The sequence below is a fragment of the Podarcis liolepis genome (genome assembly GCF_965112155.1).
Source record: "Podarcis liolepis genome assembly, chromosome: 8".
In the NCBI taxonomy this organism is placed as follows: domain Eukaryota; kingdom Metazoa; phylum Chordata; class Lepidosauria; order Squamata; family Lacertidae; genus Podarcis; species Podarcis liolepis.
The window spans coordinates 84,630,136-84,650,440 of record NC_139560.1 but is presented as its reverse complement, the minus strand read 5'-3'; the positions used below and the strand labels follow the sequence as shown (position 1 = coordinate 84,650,440).

The 20,305-nt window shown below is 46.6% G+C and overlaps 1 protein-coding gene across 3 annotated transcripts in view; it reads right to left on the bottom strand.

Annotated features, from left to right (window-relative positions):
* Positions 1-1,780: 1,780 nt before the first annotated feature.
* Positions 1,781-20,305, bottom strand: part of DIAPH1 (diaphanous related formin 1) — a 79,602-nt gene continuing 61,077 nt past the window's right edge. For 2 of the 3 annotated variants that reach the window (XM_083519104.1, XM_083519103.1), the window contains one exon: positions 19,621-20,027. In XM_083519104.1, coding sequence (XP_083375230.1) covers positions 19,882-20,027 — 146 coding nt within the window. In that variant the 3' untranslated portion in view covers positions 19,621-19,881. Of the gene's footprint in view, positions 3,346-11,074; positions 11,162-17,343; positions 17,480-18,208; positions 18,372-19,620; positions 20,028-20,305 lie in introns of those variants that run through there. The other variant, XM_083519105.1, reaches the window with a different exon arrangement.

Below are 20,305 nucleotides of genomic sequence, written 5' to 3'. Positions count from 1 at the left end.
TTGCCTTCTCCCCACCCAAAAAAGCTTAGCCACTCCTGGCTTTCCAATGTCTTTGTATTTGTTCGCCTGGCGCATCCAGACAAGGTTCTTAGTGGGCAATTGCCCTGCTTTGGCCACTCACCTTTTCATGGGGCATCTTCCATGTCATCAATCAGTCAATGCTCCCCGTTTTCTTCTGTCTCTTCTCAGGAAGTCCAAGGGTGCTCCCAGACTCGGACATTACTTGCAAATGAGCTGTTGACAACAGGCTTTTTTTCTTTTTACTTACCAGAATAGAGGCTGGCTTTTTGATGCCAATGGCCTTGTGTGGAGGCTGCAATAAGCTTGCATGCACGAGAAGTGGCAATCTTATGATAAACCACCATCTAGAAGCATCTCAACTTTCCTTTAGAGTGGAAGGGAAACACAATCTCTGCTTGCCTAGGAAGCCTTGATGCTATTCTTCTGCCAGGGGCAGGTGAAGGCATTGCCAGCCAACAGACCACTTTTCTAGTTGGCATCATTTAACCAACCCCTTCATTTTTATTCCGTCTCCTAAATACAATGGTACCTTGGTTTCCATGGCTTGGGCGCGCTGCAGATCAGGCCCTGCGGTAAGTGCTGCCCCCCACGATGTGACACCCAGTGTGCCCCCCCCCCCAGCTATGTGTCTGAACTCAACAGAATGACGTGGGGTCACTTGTTTTTGCCATTTTGTCACCCCGCTCAGTGATGACACCCAGGATGACCCACACCCACCGGACACCCCTTCCTATGCCACTGGTACAACTGCAGTGGCCAGTACACTTTTCTGTCTGTACATACAATTGTGCAATACCACCTATATGTTTTTAAAGAGCAGTGGTGTCTCCATTTATCTGCCAGGGGTGGGAGGGGAGAGAAAAGCACTCCAAAAACAGCCAGCCAAGGGCAAAAGCCCACCCCATCTCCAGCAAAGGTCCTATTGCACCAGGGTCCTGGGTGGGAATGGGTGTTGTCACTTGGTTTTGGAGAGGAACCTTTCTTTCATCCCATGCAGATCAATGGAGAAACCAGTGTCTACTGGCTTACCCAAGGGTGGGAGAGAGGAGGATGCTACCCCCCCCCCAAAAAATGAGCAACAGAGTTTTCCAAGGAGATGGCCCCACTTTAGCCCTTTACATATTACTTTTTAAAAGGTGGTGCCTTTCTCCCATGCAGTGCAATGGAGACACTGAATTTTCCATTCAGTGCTCCTACCTTAAAACTAAACTGCTTATTTGTAAATTTTCTGTTGTTTTCCATCATATAGCTACGATGAAACTATACAAGGTTGTGGATTTGATGGAAGAGGGTCTGTATGCAGAGCTAGAATATAGGGCGCCTGCTTAGATGAACAAATGGGCTGCCTAAGGGTGTTCACACAAGTGCACCTCAGACACTGATGGGGAAGCCAGGGCTGCAGAGTCTGGTGGTCACACTCCTAACCAACACTGTGTAAGCAGGGATCCTAGATCAATCAGGATCTCCACTGTGTGGAGCGCTACACATGCAGGAATTGGAGTGCAGAATACTTTTCATGTGCATGGGTGATGGCTGTTTTGTTTGGAAGGCTAGCCTCCCCGTGTCTCCCTCCGGTTTTCTGAACATGTGAAGGGGTTTACCTGAACTGACCTTCCCAATGGAGACTTCGCATCATCATGATCAGATCAATCAATCAATCAATCAAATTATATTGGATATTTTGGGCTCCTGTTCTGGAAGTATAATGACATATAATGGGCCCACTGTATTGCCTAATTAAATAAAAGGGACACAGGGAGCAAATAACTTTTTTTATTAAAACTTTTGAGCAAAATAATTATTATATCCCCTCTCCAGAAAAAAACACCAAATATTCTATCAATTATAATTTTTACACTTCTGAAATATAACTTAAGCACTGTGAATTACTTTTTTTTTTTTACTTATGAAATAAAACAAAAACTACAATAAAAAGTAGGTTGGCAGTCTGCAGCAGACAAAATTACCCCTCCATGCTGGGAAGCATCCTATTGCTTTGCTTTTCCCTGAGCACCCCTAGAAAACACAGCCTTCTAAGTTCTGCCCCCTTTGGGAAAGGGTGACCAAGGCGCCAGCAAGCAAATGTGATGCTGTGGTGGTATGGTGCCTGCTCTACATCAAACCCCCCATTCAGGCGACTAGATTTCCAGGGGAGAGGACTGAGTCTTGCCATGTGCTGCTGCAGGGATCAAAAGAAACCCACCAAGATGACTCAGTTTTGATCACCTGTCCCTACAGGGGGAAAGATGGAAGATTTCTGTGGGACCAGGCCAGGATAAGCCACCAGTTGGTGCCTACATGCCTAAAACACTAAAATGTCTCTGCAGGCATTCTTCTCTGAGTATGAAGACAAGCGGCGTCAAACATCTGGCATAGGGTTGTGGCTGGTCAGTTGGAGAGGGCAGGACAAGGTCAGAAGAACTGACTAGAGAGGAAGAGGCGGGCCTAGAGTTCTTCTGACCTTGCCCTGCCCTCTCCAACTGGCCAACCACAACCCTATGCCAGATGTTTGATGCTGCTTGTCTCAGAGAAGAGAGCCTGTGGAGACATTTTAAGCCTTTTGACACCTTTTGTACAGGACAACTCAAGAGAGGAGAGAAACCAGGGAACAGCGGGGTCCAACAAACAGCCCTCGAGGCCTTTTGCGTCCCTCAGCCACATTTGATGCTTAGTTGGCACTGGGAAGGCAGCACGAGGCTGGGACATTAAATTGTGACCTTGCTTCCCGTCACCCACGCTCGACAAGGAAGTGGGGCCCGGGGGTTCCATTTTGAATTACCCTTGCTACCCAATGGCATGGTCCTCCCCACCCTGCCTGCGGGTGTGGGAGCCAACACAGCAGCAGCTCCATCTTTGCTCAAAACTATGGTGCATGCTCAGCAGAAAGCTCTGCAGTTCTGATTTTGAGAAAGGCAGGTGGCAGATTCAAGCTGAGATGTCCTGTACTATGGTATAAAAAGGCTTAAAAGAAGTTGTAAAACAGCCCTAGAAGGGGGCAAGGCAGAAGTGATTACATTATTTGTCTCCTCGTCTCATGCCCGTGAAAAGTAAAATCAAAGACTGCAAAGTGACTCAGTGTTTTTTTAATTCCTCTGCCATGTGTCTCTCTCTCCTGCCACAGGCTTTAGTCCTAGCCTGGGCTCTAGCTCTGGCGGCTGTTCCCCTCCGTCAAAGTTTCATCTGGAGTATCTCCATTGGGGGCTTCTGCTTCTCCGTCTTTATCCTTCTTTAGCTTCTTGTTTTGCTTGCTTGAACCCAGAGCATCTTCCTTTGTCAACTCCGAGGCTAGCAATGAAGTGACGGCACAGCCAACTTTTCTGTTTGCTGAGGTGGGTAGAGAGACGAGGGGAGGAAGAGAGACAAAGTTAAAACTCCCAAGGGAAATCCAAAGCAGAAGAACAAGCTGCTGCACTTTGGTAGGTGTTGCTCGGAAGAAAAGGAGACATGAAGCACTGAAATTTACCACCCAACCTCTCCACATAATCCTTTCAATCAACCCCAACAGTAAGGATGTGAGCAACGTAACACCAGTGCAGCCCTTTCCAGAGGGGCAGCTGTTTCCACTCTGTTGCAGCAAAACCACCTTCAAAATTAACAAAGTTATTACAGCACAAGCTGCTGTGGACTGCAGCTCACTTCATCAGACGTCTGAAAATCCTCAGCTACAAGGATATTTATGTATTGGGGCACGGGGAGGCGTTGAAACAGTGAGGTCAGAGTGGAATGAAATGCAGAAGGTACCCAGTCAGTGATAATTATTTAATTAACAGTGCTAATTCACTAAACAGTAGTTGTTGAAAGCACAGACAACAACTGTAGGCTGAAGAAGAAGAAAAGACGGTAGACCAGGGGTCCTCAAACTACGGGCCGCAGGCCAGGCCACATCCAGCCTCCCAGGGTCCTGAACCCGGCCCGGCCAGCAACTGCAGAACCTGCTGCTGTCTAATGGGTCTCCCCGGATCTCAGCCAGCTGCAGCAAAGAACTTGGCCCAGACACCGTAGGGCGGAGGCGCCTGCAGAGCCCAGTCCAGCTCAGGGGAGATGACCTCCCTCTTCTCCTTCCTTCTCCATTCTCAATCCCAGTTACGAAACTCCTCCTCTATGTGGGGCTTGCTGGGCAAAGATCATGGTTAGATCATGAGGAAGGCGGGCAGGAAGAGGAGGAGGTGGCTTTGTTAAATGCACTTTTTTGTAAGTCGTTGGAAAATACGTGTCTCAAACACGAGGTGTTTTTAAGCAGCAGCGGCTTTAATTCAAGATCTGTGGGTGGTTTTTTAAAAAAAGCTTTTGGCTGCAAAGCAAATTGCATAGCGCAGGAATAGGCAAACTCGGCCTTCCAGATGTTTTGGGACTACAACTCCCATCATCCCTAGCTAACAGGACCAGTGGTCAGGGATGATGGAAGTTTTGGCCCCGAAACATCTGGAGGGCTGAGTTTGCCTATTATGCCTGGCATAGCGCTTGCAAGAGATCTCCCCTACCATCGGCTATGAATATGCTAGTTTTGTAGGGTGAGGTTTGGGAAGGCGGAAGTGTGTTGGGGTTTTTGGGGGGGGCGGGGGGAGATATTGAGAATCCACTTTCTGAGCCAGAACTGGTGGGAAGGGGATGCGCCTTTTGGAGGGGGCTGGAGGTTGTCCAGAGAGAGTACATGGGTGTGTTGATGTGACAGGGGCTGAACTTTTTATAAGGCGGGTGTTTATGAGAAGTGGGTGGGGCCCAAAGCAGGCCCACACTTCCCATTGAAATACTTATGTTTATGCTGATTAAAACCATTCTTCATTTTAAATATTGTATTGTTTTTCCTGTTTTTTGTGCCCTACATATAAAATATGTGCAGTGTGCATAGGAATTCGTTCCTATTTTTTTCAAACTATAGTCCGGCCCCCAACAGTGTCTGAGGGACAGTGAGCTATGTTCAAATATATAAAAGGATGTCACATCGAGGAGGGAGAAAGGTTGTTTTCTGCTGCTCCAGAGAAGCGGACACGGAGCAATGGATCCAAACTACAAGAAAGAAGATTCCACCTAAACATTAGGAAGAACTTCCTGACAGTAAGAGCTGTTTGACAGTGGAATTTGCTGCCAAGGAGTGTGGTGGAGTCTCCTTCTTTGGAGGTCTTTAAGCCGAGGCTTGACAACCATATGTCAGGAGTGCTCTGATGGTGTTTCCTGCTTGGCAGGGGGTTGGACTCGATGGCCCTGGTGGTCTCTTCCAACTCTATGATTCTATGATTCTATTCTATGATTCTATGAACTGGGCCCCTGTTCAAAAGGTTTGAGGACTCCTGCTGTAGATCTTCCCCAAGTAGGCTGCCTGCACTTGGACTAAAGTCTTATCACCACTCGACCGCTTCCATTGGTAGAAACGGCAGGGCTGCAGGTGCCTGTTCTGCACCTGAATGAACTTGATTGTTCAGTGTGGCAGCACCTGCACTTGGGAACTCCCTGCCCAGGGAGATCAAGCAGGCGCCTGCACTGTACTCTTTCCAGCGCCAGCTGAAAACATTCTTGTACCTCAAAACTATGTCTATTCAAGCACTTTGATGTTTTGGAATTATTGGCCTGGAAAATGAGTAAGAACTGACCCAATCTTCACAAAAACCAAGACTTCTGGCTTTGTGGACTGGAGAAAGGGCTGCAGTGAATGACACCATTTTGTCCTATTTTATTTAGAAGGGCTTACATAGCTGAAAAAGGGATACAGCAAACTGATTCTGCAAAAGTGGTTCTCATGGAAAAACAGCTCAAGAGTGTTTTCTGAGATGAAGCCTTTCTGCTAATGACTGTGTCTTCTGAAGAGACAAAACACTTGCGTATACACACAGTTCTGTGCAACACGAACCACTTGGTAGGACTGTCTCCTAGAACACGCTACTTCTAGGAAGGGGCACAATCACCTGTTTCAGAAGAGACACTCCTGAGACACATGTTTTGGCACAGACTGTGTAGAGAAGTGGATGCCTTCCAAGCTATAAATATGGATAACTTCTAGCTCATATCATCACATTTCAACCGCCTGATAATGTCAGTACACTCTCGCCCTGGAGGTTATTGCCTCTTGTCTGGATTTTTGGTATCTGTTGCCATGCAGGCTGACCCCTAACAGGCTTTGGTCAACGAAATCAAACCCTCTTCCCTCTGCTCCACCTGGAGTTCTGACAAGGACAATTAACAGAGAATGTCCCATGCCTGAACCTATTACAGTCACAAAAAAGCAATACTGCCTTTCTGCTGCAAAGAAAGGTATGGGCACCCCAGGTTTTGGGTATGATACCAAAGCAGCTGTTAAGCTGTGAAGATACCTCTTGAAACTGGAGATCATACAGATCACAAAACCCTAAGCATCATGAGGGACTGTGGCTAGAGGTTCAGTCATAGAGAAGGTTAAGGAGGATTTGGAAAGCTGGAGGGGTCACTTTTGGCCTGCCAAGACAGGCAAACAAACATTCAACAAAAAGATTATAACTTGTGCAACATACACACACTTTTACATTATGGCACCGTACCACATGAGTGTGCCCATAAACCTGATCACAAACAGAAGTGTAGAGAAAACTCCAGGGTTTGGGAAGAAGAATGCAGAAGCGAAGACAACCATGGGAGAACCAAGTGGCAGCTCTGGTTGCTGACCTGAGATGCTGCAGTTCCATGGAGAGTTCAGTTCACCAGACACAGAAGGAAAGGGCACACTTCTGGTGTCACATCTAGAGCAAACACCTGAACATCATGCAAAGGGAACATGCAACTGGCAGAAGAATGACAATTCTAAAGGCCAAGAAAATGCTCCTTGTCACCTGCTTGTGCCTGCCTACCAAGTTGTACCAGGACTATCCTTGAAGGGCAAACCCTGAAAAATGCTTCCTATAGCCGTAGAGCTGGTAGAGCTCAGGGTTGTAAATATACGAAGCAATAAAGACAAAAAGGAATACGTAGAGGTGTCAGCCAGCTGCACTGCCTGGATGATGGATCACTGCAGTACTGGAGTTGGGAACACTGCACATGCCGACAAGGAGGGAGGAGGGTGAGGAGAAAGACAGCAAGGAAACAGCCTCGGAAGGAGCCAGGAGAACCAGGAAGGTTGTCCTGGGCAGGGCAGGCCCATACTCCAAGACAGAAGTGAGGAAGGATCCACACTTCAAAGGAACCAACTATAGTGAGTCACATGTACTCAAGGTGACCCATTTGGAAGCCCAAAGACAATCAGTTCTGGGCAGACTGCTGAACCCAGCATGGGAGGCTGCCTGAACGCCAATCTCCTCTTCCAAACTTCCTGCCTGCAGCACACGAGGACGTCACACACAAATGGAGGGGAGTGGGAGGAAAGAACATCCACATGCCCATGGGTTACCCGCTCAGGTGTGTGTTCCTCCACCTCACAAAGGGACAGGACAGAGTTTGCTGCGAGGAAATAAAAAAAGCGCCCATCAGGTTACCTGCTCAGGATGCGCCAAAGCTCTGACTGCCTTCCCCACAAGAGAACAGAGGCAACAGGAAACCCCTCTGCACAATTCCAGAGTACCTGGGCTCTGTATGTATTTACAGGGGGCTTATAACCCATAAGATACTGCAAGAGACAGGGCCTTGTGTACGTTTGATCAGTTCAGGCTTTCGCAGCTGACTGGTCCCTAATTCTTCCATCAATATGAGGAGCAGGGGGACAGCCAGAGACCCACAATTCAAAAGCGTGAGCTTGTGCCATACTGACTGCCAAAGCATGCGAACAAAGCAGGTGATAAAGTCATTTCCCCCCTGCAACAAAGTCAGCACAGAACCATTACATTGTGCTTTAGTTCTCAGAGGTTAAAAATTAATACCCAGGCTGTACCACTTCAGACTGCAGGGCACAGGGGCTTCTATGAACAAATGCTCTTCTCCCTAACATGCCAGATTTCTATGTGAAGGGATTCCTACCCTTTGTATGGAGCACTCCATCTTGGGAGCGCTCACCTACAACCGTAAGTGCTATTACAGACCAGATTCACCACCTGTCTTAGAAATAACTAGGTCTAAACCATGTGGATGGAGCTTCTGGTGTTATGGTTTTTATTTCAGATGGAGACTAAACAAAAAGAGCTGGATCAAGGAAGTGGAATGACCTCATTATCTGAACTCCATCACCACAACAGCAGATGGTCTGCATGGCTGTGGACGTCAATGACAAGATGAGTAATCAAAATCAGAAGGGCTGTCTGAATCAGGCTGAAACCATGACTGTAGGACTATCACTGAGGCAAGCTGCATGGGGACAGACACAAGGCTATTGTGCATTCCCCTCCCTGCAGACGGCAGCAACTGGCAGGCCTTTCTTAATGAACTAGCAGGAACAATGTCCCTGCTGACTTACCCCACAATAACTACTTAAGCTATTCAGTGGAGCACACAAAGGGCTATTCGCTTTTTCATTCCTTCACATCCTAGCATGAATATGCCAGTGCCACTGAATAGCGACAGCTGCTTGTCAGCGAAAGCAAAGTCAAAGATCAGAGCCAATTGTGTTGATAAGCAGTTACTCTGTGGCAGTGATAGGATGTAGCATCCCTCCCTGCCCCCAAATCTTTATGAGGAGGGGCTGTCTCAATTTCTCTTTGAGGGCACATGATGTTAGCAGTAGATGATTCCAGTGAAAGAGTAGCAAAACCCTTTGGAGAGATCAGCAGTGCATCTCTGCTCCACCTTATTTAGATGGTTCCTGTTAATTTCATAGCTCTGAGCATACACAAACCTGGAAATCAAGTCTCACCACTGGGCTGAAGCAGAAAAGAGAAGTAGCTTTGGAGAAATCAGAATCAATTTGGGGTTACTCCTATACATCTTTGTCACTACAGGCCCAAGGGACCTCTGCACCCAGAAGTGCCTTTTGCCAGGTTGAAATTGGCTGAGAGGAAGAAGCAACACAGGGAAGAGGCCAGAAGAGACTGCCAGCTGGCCTGGGCATCTGATGCTGAAACCACCATTTATCTGCACAGACTCTTCATCCTAACCTGCGTGGGTGGTCACCTTCCATCTTTCCTAGCTCCTCCTCCTGCCATGTTGACTCTTAATCCTAATCAGTGGCAGCTGGAGAAGCCTAAGGTCCCCAAACTGTCCAGACTGGCCATCTATATCTCTGCAGTAAGGGCCCCAGGGCTGGCAGTTAGAGGAGCCAGCGGAGCAGGGCCAATGTGTGCACAGGGGTGGAGGGCAGCATGTTCCGGTTGTCCCTCCACGGCTCACCTGGGTAAGCCATCACACTGTCTTTTGCAGTGCCACCTGTAGCACGAGAACATTTCTCCATTTTTATTATTTGTACAGACAGAAATATGTGGCACATCTGCAGAATGGAGCAACACAGAAACTGGCTGGAATTTCAAGTAATACTCAGCAGTGAATGAACAGTGGCTCCATTCAGACATCACACCAGCCCAAATTTAAGCTTTTTAAATGGCAGATTGGTATATTGTAAGAATTGAACCAGTACTGCATGGATCTTCAACCCTTGCTCTGTTCAACACATGGGCCCCTCTTAAAGGTTGGTTGCTGCTGAGAGATCATGCCCTGCCTGCTGACTTAGCTCTCTCCTTAAGACTGCTGAAAAAGTACAGAGCAACTTAAGTCCAACCCTAACCCTAAAAAGTCCTTAAAGGTAAAGGTAAAGGACCCCTGACAGTTAAGTCCAGTCGCAGACGACTCTGGGGTTGCGGTGCTCATCTCGCTTTACAGGCCGAGGGAGCTGGCGTTTGTCCGAAGACAGTTTTTCCGGGTCATGTGGCCAGCATGACTAAGCCGCTTCTGGTGCTATGGAACACCGAAACCAGAGCAGTGCACAGAAACACCATTTACCTTCCCGCCAGAGCAGTACCTATTTATCTACTTGCACTTTTTTTGTGTGTGTGTGTGTGTGCTTTCAAACTGCTAGGTTGGCAGGAGCTGGGACCGAACAACAGGAGCTCACCCCGTCGCAGGGTCTTGAACTACTGACCTTTCAATCGGCAAGCCCAAGGCTCAGTGGATTAGACCACAGTGCCACCCGCCTTAAAACACTCTAATAAAGTGATTGTGGCAGGCTTATTGCAGCTGCTGCTATTCCAAGAAGGAGACTGCGGCTGCTTTGCTCCTCCCCAGGCTCAGCACAGGCCAGCAGCTAAACCAAGGTTTGACATGGCATGTTGTTCAAACCAGGGATCATAGTGAAGGTTCCCCAACTGCAGTCACAGTTTCTAACTACAGGATAAACCTTGAATACAGATCACTACTTTGGCTTACTGTGGCATGTGAAACAGGCCAGACTCTGCCCTACCTATTCAAAAGACCAGCTCATTCAACGTTTCCCTGTCTTGGGGATTCTTTTCCTTTCCTCCCTGCCATAATGCTTGGCAGGGGGTTGGACTCGATGGCCCTTGTGGTCTCTTCCAACTCTATGATTCTATGATTCTAATGCAAAGGCAGATCATTGTGAACAGTCAGGCAGGGAAAAGGAGTTCGAGACAAATGAACAGTCCTGGCATGGAAACACAGCAAGCATCCTTTTGCCAATACTCTCCCAAACGTTCTTTTCATAGAACATCTTACCACTTCAGGCATAAAGGCATCTATAAGCAGATTAATTACCGAATCATTGCCACAGGTATGCATTTAAGAGCTGTAAAACCCATCAAGGTTGATGGGTGAGTTAGAGAAGTCTGGTCTTTCCCCGAATCTCAAATACCCACTTTGAAGTGAAGAAGCTGGTCTCAGTTGTACCCGCTACAAAAATGCTTCATAAGGTTGTAAATAAATACAAACCAACAACCAGTACTGAACATTGGCCCAAGGTCACTCACTGAACTTCAAAGATAAGCAAAGGATTTTTCAGCTGCCAGATTGAAGACTAACACTAATTTTTAAAAATCAAATTGGCTCTTACAATTTCAGAAGAATGGCAAAGACAGAAAACTGTGAGCTGCCATCATGCCAAAAACGTGTGCTTGGTGAGTTAAACTCCTTCTAGGCATGACTGAAGTTTCATCTTTCTTCCATACAATTCAGGTTTGATCAACAAGAGGATCAGAATTCTGGGCCTAACAGAACATACCTTGGCGTGGTCCTCTTTTCCTACGGAAGGCTGCTCCTGATTGCAAGGCCTCCATTAGACTGTCCATAACTCCTGTTTCATCGCCCTCTGCAAAGTGCAAAAAGAAAAAAAGAAAAGGTGACTCACATTGCCTTCACATTCTTACAGATGCAAAAGATGGCACCATCTACCAAGCCCTCCCACAGTGTGTATCAGGTGAATACCGCTCCCCAAGACACCTGTACAAGGAGCGCATGGGAAGATCACCCACCAGGCTCCCATCAAATAGTGCAAAGTGAAATATTTTCTGGCTCAGGGTGCAGGTATTGGGGAAAGGATGGAATGTATATTTGAATGCACTCCCTTGTAAACAAACAAACAAAAAGAACTTTATACATGTGGGAAACTGACATGTCAGGGAGAAAGCCACACTAAAATGCTTCTCAAAGTGATTTCTAACTGACATGGGGAGTAAGTTCTTTTTATAACAAGGGGAAATATTAAACTGGGCACTCACACTATGCAGAGCTGTAATCCCAAAAACAATTCTGCTGTACATTAGATTCAGAACCATACCTGCCGGTTTGTGTTAGTGTTAACTTTTACGTTAAAAGGAGGGGGGAGATGAGAAAAACCACTCCTCCCCTGCCTTACATCACTGCTTTAATAACTCACATCAAAGTGAGAATGCAGGAAGAAAATGTCTCAAAGCAGCAAACTCTGAGAAGATCAGGCTAGGGAAGGGGCAGGTTTTCCTTTAGTCACTCACGGGCTTCCGCCCCCCCCCCCCAGCTTCTTAACTGAATTGGCAAGCACGGCTGGTTTGGCCTTCAGCAATCATGCTTTCTATTCTACTAATAAGAGGAAATAAATTCCTTCTTTATCAGCACAAAAACTGAGATGTAACTCCCCATCGCAGCTCTCCTCGCTTCATTCCAGTTATTCCATTACAGGGCTGAGGAATGGCTCAGGCCTCCCCTGCCTCCGCAATAGCAAGGCAGGCAGGGATGGAGGAGCCCTTTCTCTGGTCACCGTTTTAAAGGAAACTGACCTAATTCACACACACACTAAAACAGCACATGATTTGCGATAAAAAAAGAAAAGCAAAATGCAATAAAATAACAGATTGATTAGTCCGTCCATCCCTAAAGACAGGCTTGGGAGGAATCCCTCTGAAAGGCAACTCCCCCCCCCCCACTCCCTCCACCCTCTCACACACATGTTGCAGTGGGGGTGGGGGGCTTCCTGGCAGGCTCCCAGCAGCTTTTAATGGGTCCAGCTACTGGGCTATTCTGCTGCCTTGATGTGATTAGCACCCCCAGGGCTTTTGTGCCATCCATTTCCCATTAATCTCCTTTTCGCTCTCAGCAGCTCTCTGGCTACTAAGGAGATTAGCTGGCCTGTCTCAACTGATCGCCTTCCCCTAGCAACAAGGATGCTCCTGGCCCAAAAACCATGTGCCAAGGGAGACCCCTGCATTGTTCCTTTGGCAGAAGCTGTGCGCTGCCATGATCCTCTCTTGCCAGACGAGCAGCTCAGCTCACCTCACTAAAGCAGTCCAAAGGAGGTGCAGGGGGGGAAAACTGAGGGGCTATGCCTTTGCTTGGTATCCCTTCTCACAGGAAGGGAAACCAGCGACACCTTCTACAGACATTATGAGGGGTGAGAGGAAACATGGCAGAAGCAAAAGCTCTTGCAGCCATTAACGTTTTGTGAATGAAGACTCATGAAGCCAGATTTGGAGCTGGTCCCTCTAACATCCTTGCCAGGAAACAAAGGCCATACAAATATGTCTGCTGAAAAAAGGAGAGCCCAAATATTACATTATCTGCAGGAGCACAAATGTTTCTAATTCATTTAATTCCACTGTTGTCATCCCCGGCTCCCATCCACAGTGAGCCTGGTGCTGAAAGCGTTAACCACTAATTCACAGGCCGCCCTGCAAATCTTGGTTTCCGTGGCAACAGCTCCTGGCTAAACATAAACCTATAAAATCACACTAGAACATCTGTTGGGTACTTTCAGTCCGTCTGAATCCATTATCCACAGCGCCACCTGCTGGCAAAAACAACCTGCTACACCTGACCTATATCTGTATATTCAACCTGCTAAGCTATAATAATAATAATTTATTATTTATACCCCACCCATATGGCTGGGTTTCCCCAGCAACTCTGAGGTGGCTCACAACAGAATATTAAAAACACGATAAAAAAAATCAAACATTAAAAACTTATCTAAACAGATGTCTTCAGATGCCTTCAGATGTCTTCTAAAAGTCAGATAGTTGTTTATTTCCTTTACAGCTAAAAGGCATGCATATAAAAATGCCCTCTTAAAGGAAATGAGTCCACCAGTCAGCTCTGAGATAAGCAAGAAACAGTCAAGAGAGCAAAATATTCTAAGTGGGAAATAATCACAGCAGTCTTCCAGGACCAGACCAATGACCCACCGAGTCTAACATCCTATTCCCAACTGTGGAACATGGGGACGCTTGCCTAATATCAAGTCAAGATCTTGCAGGAAATGGGCACCTATACTGGCACCGCTTCTCTGGCAGAGGTGGGGGGCATGAAATGCGGCACCCATGAGGGTGCTGCCATAAAAGTAGGGGGCTTGTGTGCTTTGCTCCAGAATCAGCCCCTCCCTTCAGTGTCAGTTAAGAAGGACAGTTAAGAATGTCAGTTAAGAAGGGCCAACTGTCTCTTCTTGTTCCTTGCCTCAGACTTGCCTCATGTTGCTGTATTTTGCTTCTCTCGTTATGTTATTTTGCTACAGTTTTCTTTATTATTAAAGCTTAAAAAGGACCCCTGACAGTTAAGTTCAGTTGCGAACGACTCTGGGGTTGTGGCGCTCATCTCGCTTTACTGGCTGAGGGAGCCTACATTTGTCCGCAGTTTTTACGGGTCATGTGGCCAGCATGACTAAACCGCTTCTGGCGAAACCAGAGCAGTGCACAGAAATGCTGTTTACCTTCCCGCCGGAGTGGTACCTATTCGTCTACTTACACTTTGATGTGCTTTTGAACTGCTAGGTTGGCAGGAGCAGGGACCGAGCAACGGGAGCTCACCCCGTCGCGGGGATTCGAACCACCGACCTTCCGATCGGTAAGCCCTAGGCTCAGTGGTTTAGACCACAGTGCCAACCGCATCCTAAATATTATTAAAGCTTAGTTTAGGTAAATGTAAAGGTACCCCTGCCCGTACAGGCCAGTCTTGACAGACTCTAGGGTTGTGCACCCATCTCACTTAAGAGGCCGGGGGCCAGCGTTGTCCGGAGACACTTCCAGGTCACGTGGTCAGCGTGACAAAGCCGCATCTGGCAAGCCAGCGCAGCACACGGAAACACCGTTTACCTTCCCGCCAGTAAGCGGTCCCTATTTATCTACTTGCACCCGGGGGTGCTTTCAAACTGCTCGGTTGGCAGGCGCTGGGACCGAGCAACGGGAGCGCACCCCTCCGCGGGGATTCGAACCGCCGACCTTTCGATCGGCAAGCCCTAGGCGCTAAGGCTTTTATCCACAGCGCCACCTGCGTCCCTTAGTTTACATTTAAATAAATAATAATAATCAAGTCAAGCCACTGGTCCATGCAGTTCATTCTCACTGAACCACTCCCAACCTGACTGAATTATTTTGTAAGTTCAATGGTGCCAGCTCTTGATTTCTGTAGATAAGGGACCCCTTTCTCTTCTCCCCACCTCTGTGTTTCATTAAGCTTGAGGAAGAATCAGGGAAACAGCACTGGCCTAAGGGAGATGGAGGTACCCCTTAATTCTTACTGCTGTTTCTCTGCTTGTTCCTGAAGCTTAGTGAAATATGTGGCGAGGGGGAGAAGAGAAAGGGGTCCCTTATCTACAGAAATCAAGAGCTGGCACCATTGAACTTACAAAATAATTCAGGCAAATTGGGGGTGGTTCAGGGAGAACTATGGGGGCCCTCCATCTCCCTCACATCCTTCTTTCACTAGGCCAGGGCTGTTTTCTCTGCTTATATATTACTCACAGCACTGTTTCACCACAGTAATCCAAGACAAAATTGTGGGGGAAGGGGAAAGGAATGTGAGGAGAACCATAAGCCATGTCACTCAGCACAACTTTGAGTTGCTCAAAGGCAGGGGTAACTGGCAGGAAATTGCGGGAGACAGGAAATAAGCAGACAGGGGTAGTAATTGAGTCCATATGTTCTAACAAAGGAATGTTTTTGGTAGCTAAGAGAGGATTGTGTCTGTATGTAAGGAAGCCTTCTGGAAAGACACAGATTAGCAGACGGACACTTGGCTGGGCAATCAGAACCAGCATTTGGAAAACTTGCGCTAATATTGGAGGCATGAATCAGAACTGTAAACTGACGCAGGGCCTTCATTAAAGCCTTCTAAGCATCTAGGCAATTAGAAACTAAGATCTAGATAGGATTCTAATTAACAAATGCTATCTATTTAGATATGTGACTGCTGCATTAAAAAGGGGTAAATTAGTACTATAAAGTCACACAATTGCTGTTCAATTGCAAGACATGCAAGTCAAGCAAAGTGGGCTCAGTCCATAGTTCCAGGGTCCATTACAATACCCTACTGCTTTCAGGGGAGTAGCTGTGTTAGTTTACCGCAACAAAAACAACAAGAGGCTTGTAGCATCTTAAAGATCAACAACTTCATTGTGGAGAAAGACAGGGGTGGAAGACCCGTGATCCTCCAGAATTGAGGCCATATACTCTGACCAATGGGCCAAGATCATCATTAATGGTAACATCCTCCAGATGTTGTTAGACCACAACTTCCATCATCTCTGACCCCTAACCATGCTGGTAGGGGCTGACAGAGCCCATCACCACATGGAGGGCACCACATTGGCTATCCCTGGTGGAAGCTGTCATAGGTTAGAGTTCATCAGACATATAAAATGTTTTCCTCAGTTGGCAAGTGTATATACACACACACTTTGGTGCAGAGAGAAATAATGGTGTTCCGTGGAGAGCAATAAAATGCAAACAGTCTGTATAGCACTTCATGCATCTGATGACATGGGCCCTAATCTATAAAAACTTAAGCCATAATGAATTTGTTGTTCGAAGGTGCTACAAGACTCTTTCTTGTTTATAATGAACTACTGTCTTAAATAATCCTGGGCTAAAGTGGTACTGCTGTTATCTAGCCCCATTTATTTATTTACAAAGTGTTCTCAAAGCTGTTTGCTGAGGAAAAACTGAGCATAGACCATCATGCAAGCTGAAACATACACAAGAACAAATTCAAAGCCCTGGCAGTAAGCAAAGAGCTTAGCTCTCAAGGCTTGGCAAAACAAAGTTTTTACTCGTCTCTGAAAGAAGACAAGTGAGGCAAAGTACTGGAAGGGATTCCACAGGATTTAAATGCCATGGAAAACCATGAAAAGGAAAGGAGCAAAATCAAACTGAGCTCTGAGAGGAAGAGGAAGAAAGCACCAAAAGAAATCATTTAAGCATACCATACTGATGAACAAAGCCCACTAAACCAGAAAATTCCTGCACAGAAAGCACTTTTATATCGAAAGTTGCATTATACTTGTACATAGAGAATCATATATGTAGAGTCATTTTGCTTCATGTAGATATGATGGAAATGGACCAGAAAACTGTGGTCCATCACAGTTTCCCACCCCATTTACACCCAGCTGAAGACACGCTGAGGCTATCAAAATGTGACTCCATGAATATTACTTAATCTCATTTCACTTCCAAAGTGCGTCCAGGGTAGGCCTGTGCCAAGTATGAAGAGCCTCTTCAGATTTCAAGACACAAACCTAAGAGCTGCTGCTACTGAAAACTTCTATGATTGAGGTGCAAATTGGTATATAACTAAGGATGTGCCTGTCAGTTAAAGGGGCTTAAGTTTGGCTTCCTTTTCCCCTGCACACAGCCATAATGGCTAAATAGAATCTCCATGTTCAGTGGCAGTACCCCTAGGGGGCAAACAGTGCGTGGAGGGTTCTTGCCTCCTTATCTCTTCAAGGAGACTGGAAGGTCACAGTTGCAAGCAAGATGCTGGACTCTGGGTCTGATCCAAAAGAACTTTTATGGGGTCCTTAAGGGAGAGGAGGCACTGACCCTCCTTCCTGCAATGACTCTGCCCCCTTCAAAATAGCTTTCCATCCACTGAGACAACTATAGAATAAATCCACTGGCACTGTTAGGAAATCAGTATCAGTAAGCCAGGATCTGTTACTGTATTCACTCAAGACTTCAGTGCCAAGTCCCTCTGCTTTGCATTCGGTCCCCTCTTCCCTATTCTTACCACCAAGCTGCTTTACATTACCTGCATTCATATCTATCAGTTGCTCTCTCTTCTGTTGTTTCTCCTGCCGTTCCTTCTCAGCCTTCTCTTTGGCAAGCTTAGCTTTACGCATCTTCTCTTCCGTCTCCCGCCGCTTCTGATTCTCCTTTACGGCTTGCTGAAAACCAGACACAGTTGGCTGGTAAGATGGACTACGGGGGAGTTATGGCAAGGATGTCCACCTGATGTTTCCTTCTCAATGGCATAAAAGATAGCTCAAGAAAAGAATTAGGACAATGCGAGAGAAGAATTCAACAGGTTTGTGTAACTTGGGTCTACTAACAGCTTTAGCTATGTTAGTTAAATGAAACCTCCAAGTTCATAGGAAGTAAATGCTAGTTACTGGACACAATGCAGCCGTATACCTTCCAACATCTCAGATGAAAACAGACACATGCATGTTACTGCACCAAAACCCACACTACACTTCTGGTCTGACCAGAACTCTTTTAAAAAAAATATGCAAAAAGAAAAACCTTTGGCATGCTTTATCTCTCAGCAGATTTGGCTGTATAACTGCAATGCAAACACATTAAACAACATTTATTATCTGAATAGGCATTCACACACACAGACACACCCCCCCCCCCCTTTAGGTGAGGAGCTGAAGCCTCAAGAGTAGCAATTCTAGTGTACAAACACATTTCAAAAACACCTCCACCAAAATCTCTGCAAAAGGCCTAATAAGGGCAAAATGAAAAACTCATGCAATGAGAGGGGGCTGTCTCCCACCAGGCACTGTTTCATGCACGGCGCTGGGTGGGCTTTCACAAGTCAGACACAAGCAAAGCAGTTTGCATGAGCAGAGGGGTTGTATGCAGCTTAGCAGGCCAGAGGGGATGCTCACCAAAAACATGATTCTGAAGTTGTGCAAATCAGTGAAGAACTCCTCAGAAGATATTTTACTGGTGTCAAACAGGAAATACTGTCCTAATTCCATATAGAGGTTTTCCATATTTGAGTGCATCATCCGCAGCTTCTCATATTGCTCCTCAGCCTCCTTAACAAAGCTGTAAGACTTGAGTCAAAGATCACAGTTGCTGAGTGGAGGGACAATCTAAGTTTAACAAAAGAGCTCTATCTGCTGGTGACCCTCGGTGTTCTCAGCTGCTCTCCCCATTCTATGTCATCTGCCTGTATTTCTGTTTCAAACCAACTAACTTCTCTCTCCACGCCCCCCCCCCCAAAAAAAAACCCACCTGCAATTCAGAGTTCTACACACATCCAATGACTAGCATTGCTTTGTGGCGCAGGGTTGCCCATCATCTGCTCACTAAGAATTCTCTATTATAAGCAGTTAGTTCCACCAGTCCTGACAGCACCCACCCATGTATTGTAGAACCCTCCCATACTCATAGCTGGAGACTCCAAAGGATAGTACAGTGGTACCTCGGGTTACATACACTTCAGGTTACATACGCTTCAGGTTACAGACTTTGCTAACCCAGAAATAGTACATCAGGTTAAGAACTTTGCTTCAGGATGAGAACAGAAATCGTGCTCCGGTGGCGCGGCAGCACCAGGAGGCCCCATTAGCAAAAGTAGTGCCTCAGGTTAAGAACAGTTTCAGGTAAAGAACGGACCTCCGGAACGAATTAAGTACTTAACCCGAGGTACCACTGTATCTTGTTTGGTAGCATAAATCTGGTCCTACTGCCAACAAAATGAGCTGGACACACATGGAAAAGTATTAAGTAAGTTTGAGCTTGCTCCAATTTGAGCCATAAATAAATCTGGGACCAGACCTTGTCACTGCATGCCCTAACCCTGTGGTAAATGAAGAGGTCCCTTGGGTACAGAATGCCTCCCCAACACCACCAAAACCTCTCCCCATATGAACTGACCTGGACCCTGCAATCATAATCTGAGGCCCTTCTTCGTGTGCCCCCTCCATGAGAGGCCAGAGGGAGGCAACACAAGAATGGGCTTTTCCATGGAGGTTCCCTGCTTGTGAGATGCTCTCCCCAGGGAGGCTTCGCCTGGAGCCTTCATTGCATATCTGAAGGTAAACACATTCCTCTTCTCCCAGGCCTTGGGCTTATTAAACTATCTATGGTCTTTTAAACTGGGGATTGGGGAAGCTATTAATTTAATAAACAACAACTACAGTGGTACCTCGGGTTAAGAACTTAATTCGTTCTGGAGGTCCGTTCTTAACCTGAAACTTAACCTGAAGCACCACTTTAGCTAATGGGGCCTCCCGCTGCCGCCGCGTGATTTCTGTTCTTATCCTGAAGCAAAGTTCTTAACCAGAGGTACTATTTCTGGCTTAGTGGAGTCTGTAACCTGAAGCATCTGTAACCTGAAGCGTCTGTAACCCGAGGTACCACTGTACAGCCATGTGATCACAACTGTGCAGTCATTGTCTGTGACTTTGGAGAAGAGAGCCTTACTGGCAGCTCCCCTTGGTTGTATCTTATTAGTGCCCCCCTCAAATGAGGAAAGAATCCAAAAGGGCTGGTACCCCAGTAGCACACATAGAGTTCCTTATTCTACATGCTGTTCTCAGGGATTCCCAGTTCACAACGTTCTGAAGGATATCGTCATTATCTCTTTAAATTTATCCTTCTCTTCTGTAGCTCTGGGGCATTTGTCAACATCGCGCCGCAAGTCTGAAATCTGTTTCTTCATGAGGTCCAGGCTTTTCCCTAAATCGGCTGCAGGAACTTTGGGGTGGAGGGAAGACAAAGCAGGAGTAGAGGAATCAGAAAACAAGGAATTTGCTCACTGTAATTTCTCGAGGGAGGTAGGAGGGCATTTTAATTTTAACTTCAGGATATTCCCACCCATCAGACCAGAAGGCAGGGCTAGCTATTAGGGACTTCTCCTTGGTAGTGGTTTCCCCAACTCACCAAACTGGGATAGAAAAAAGTAAGAACTGTTAAAACAAAAGAAACCCCAACCATTTAAAAGCACACAGGGTGATGTGGTGAACAGAATGAAC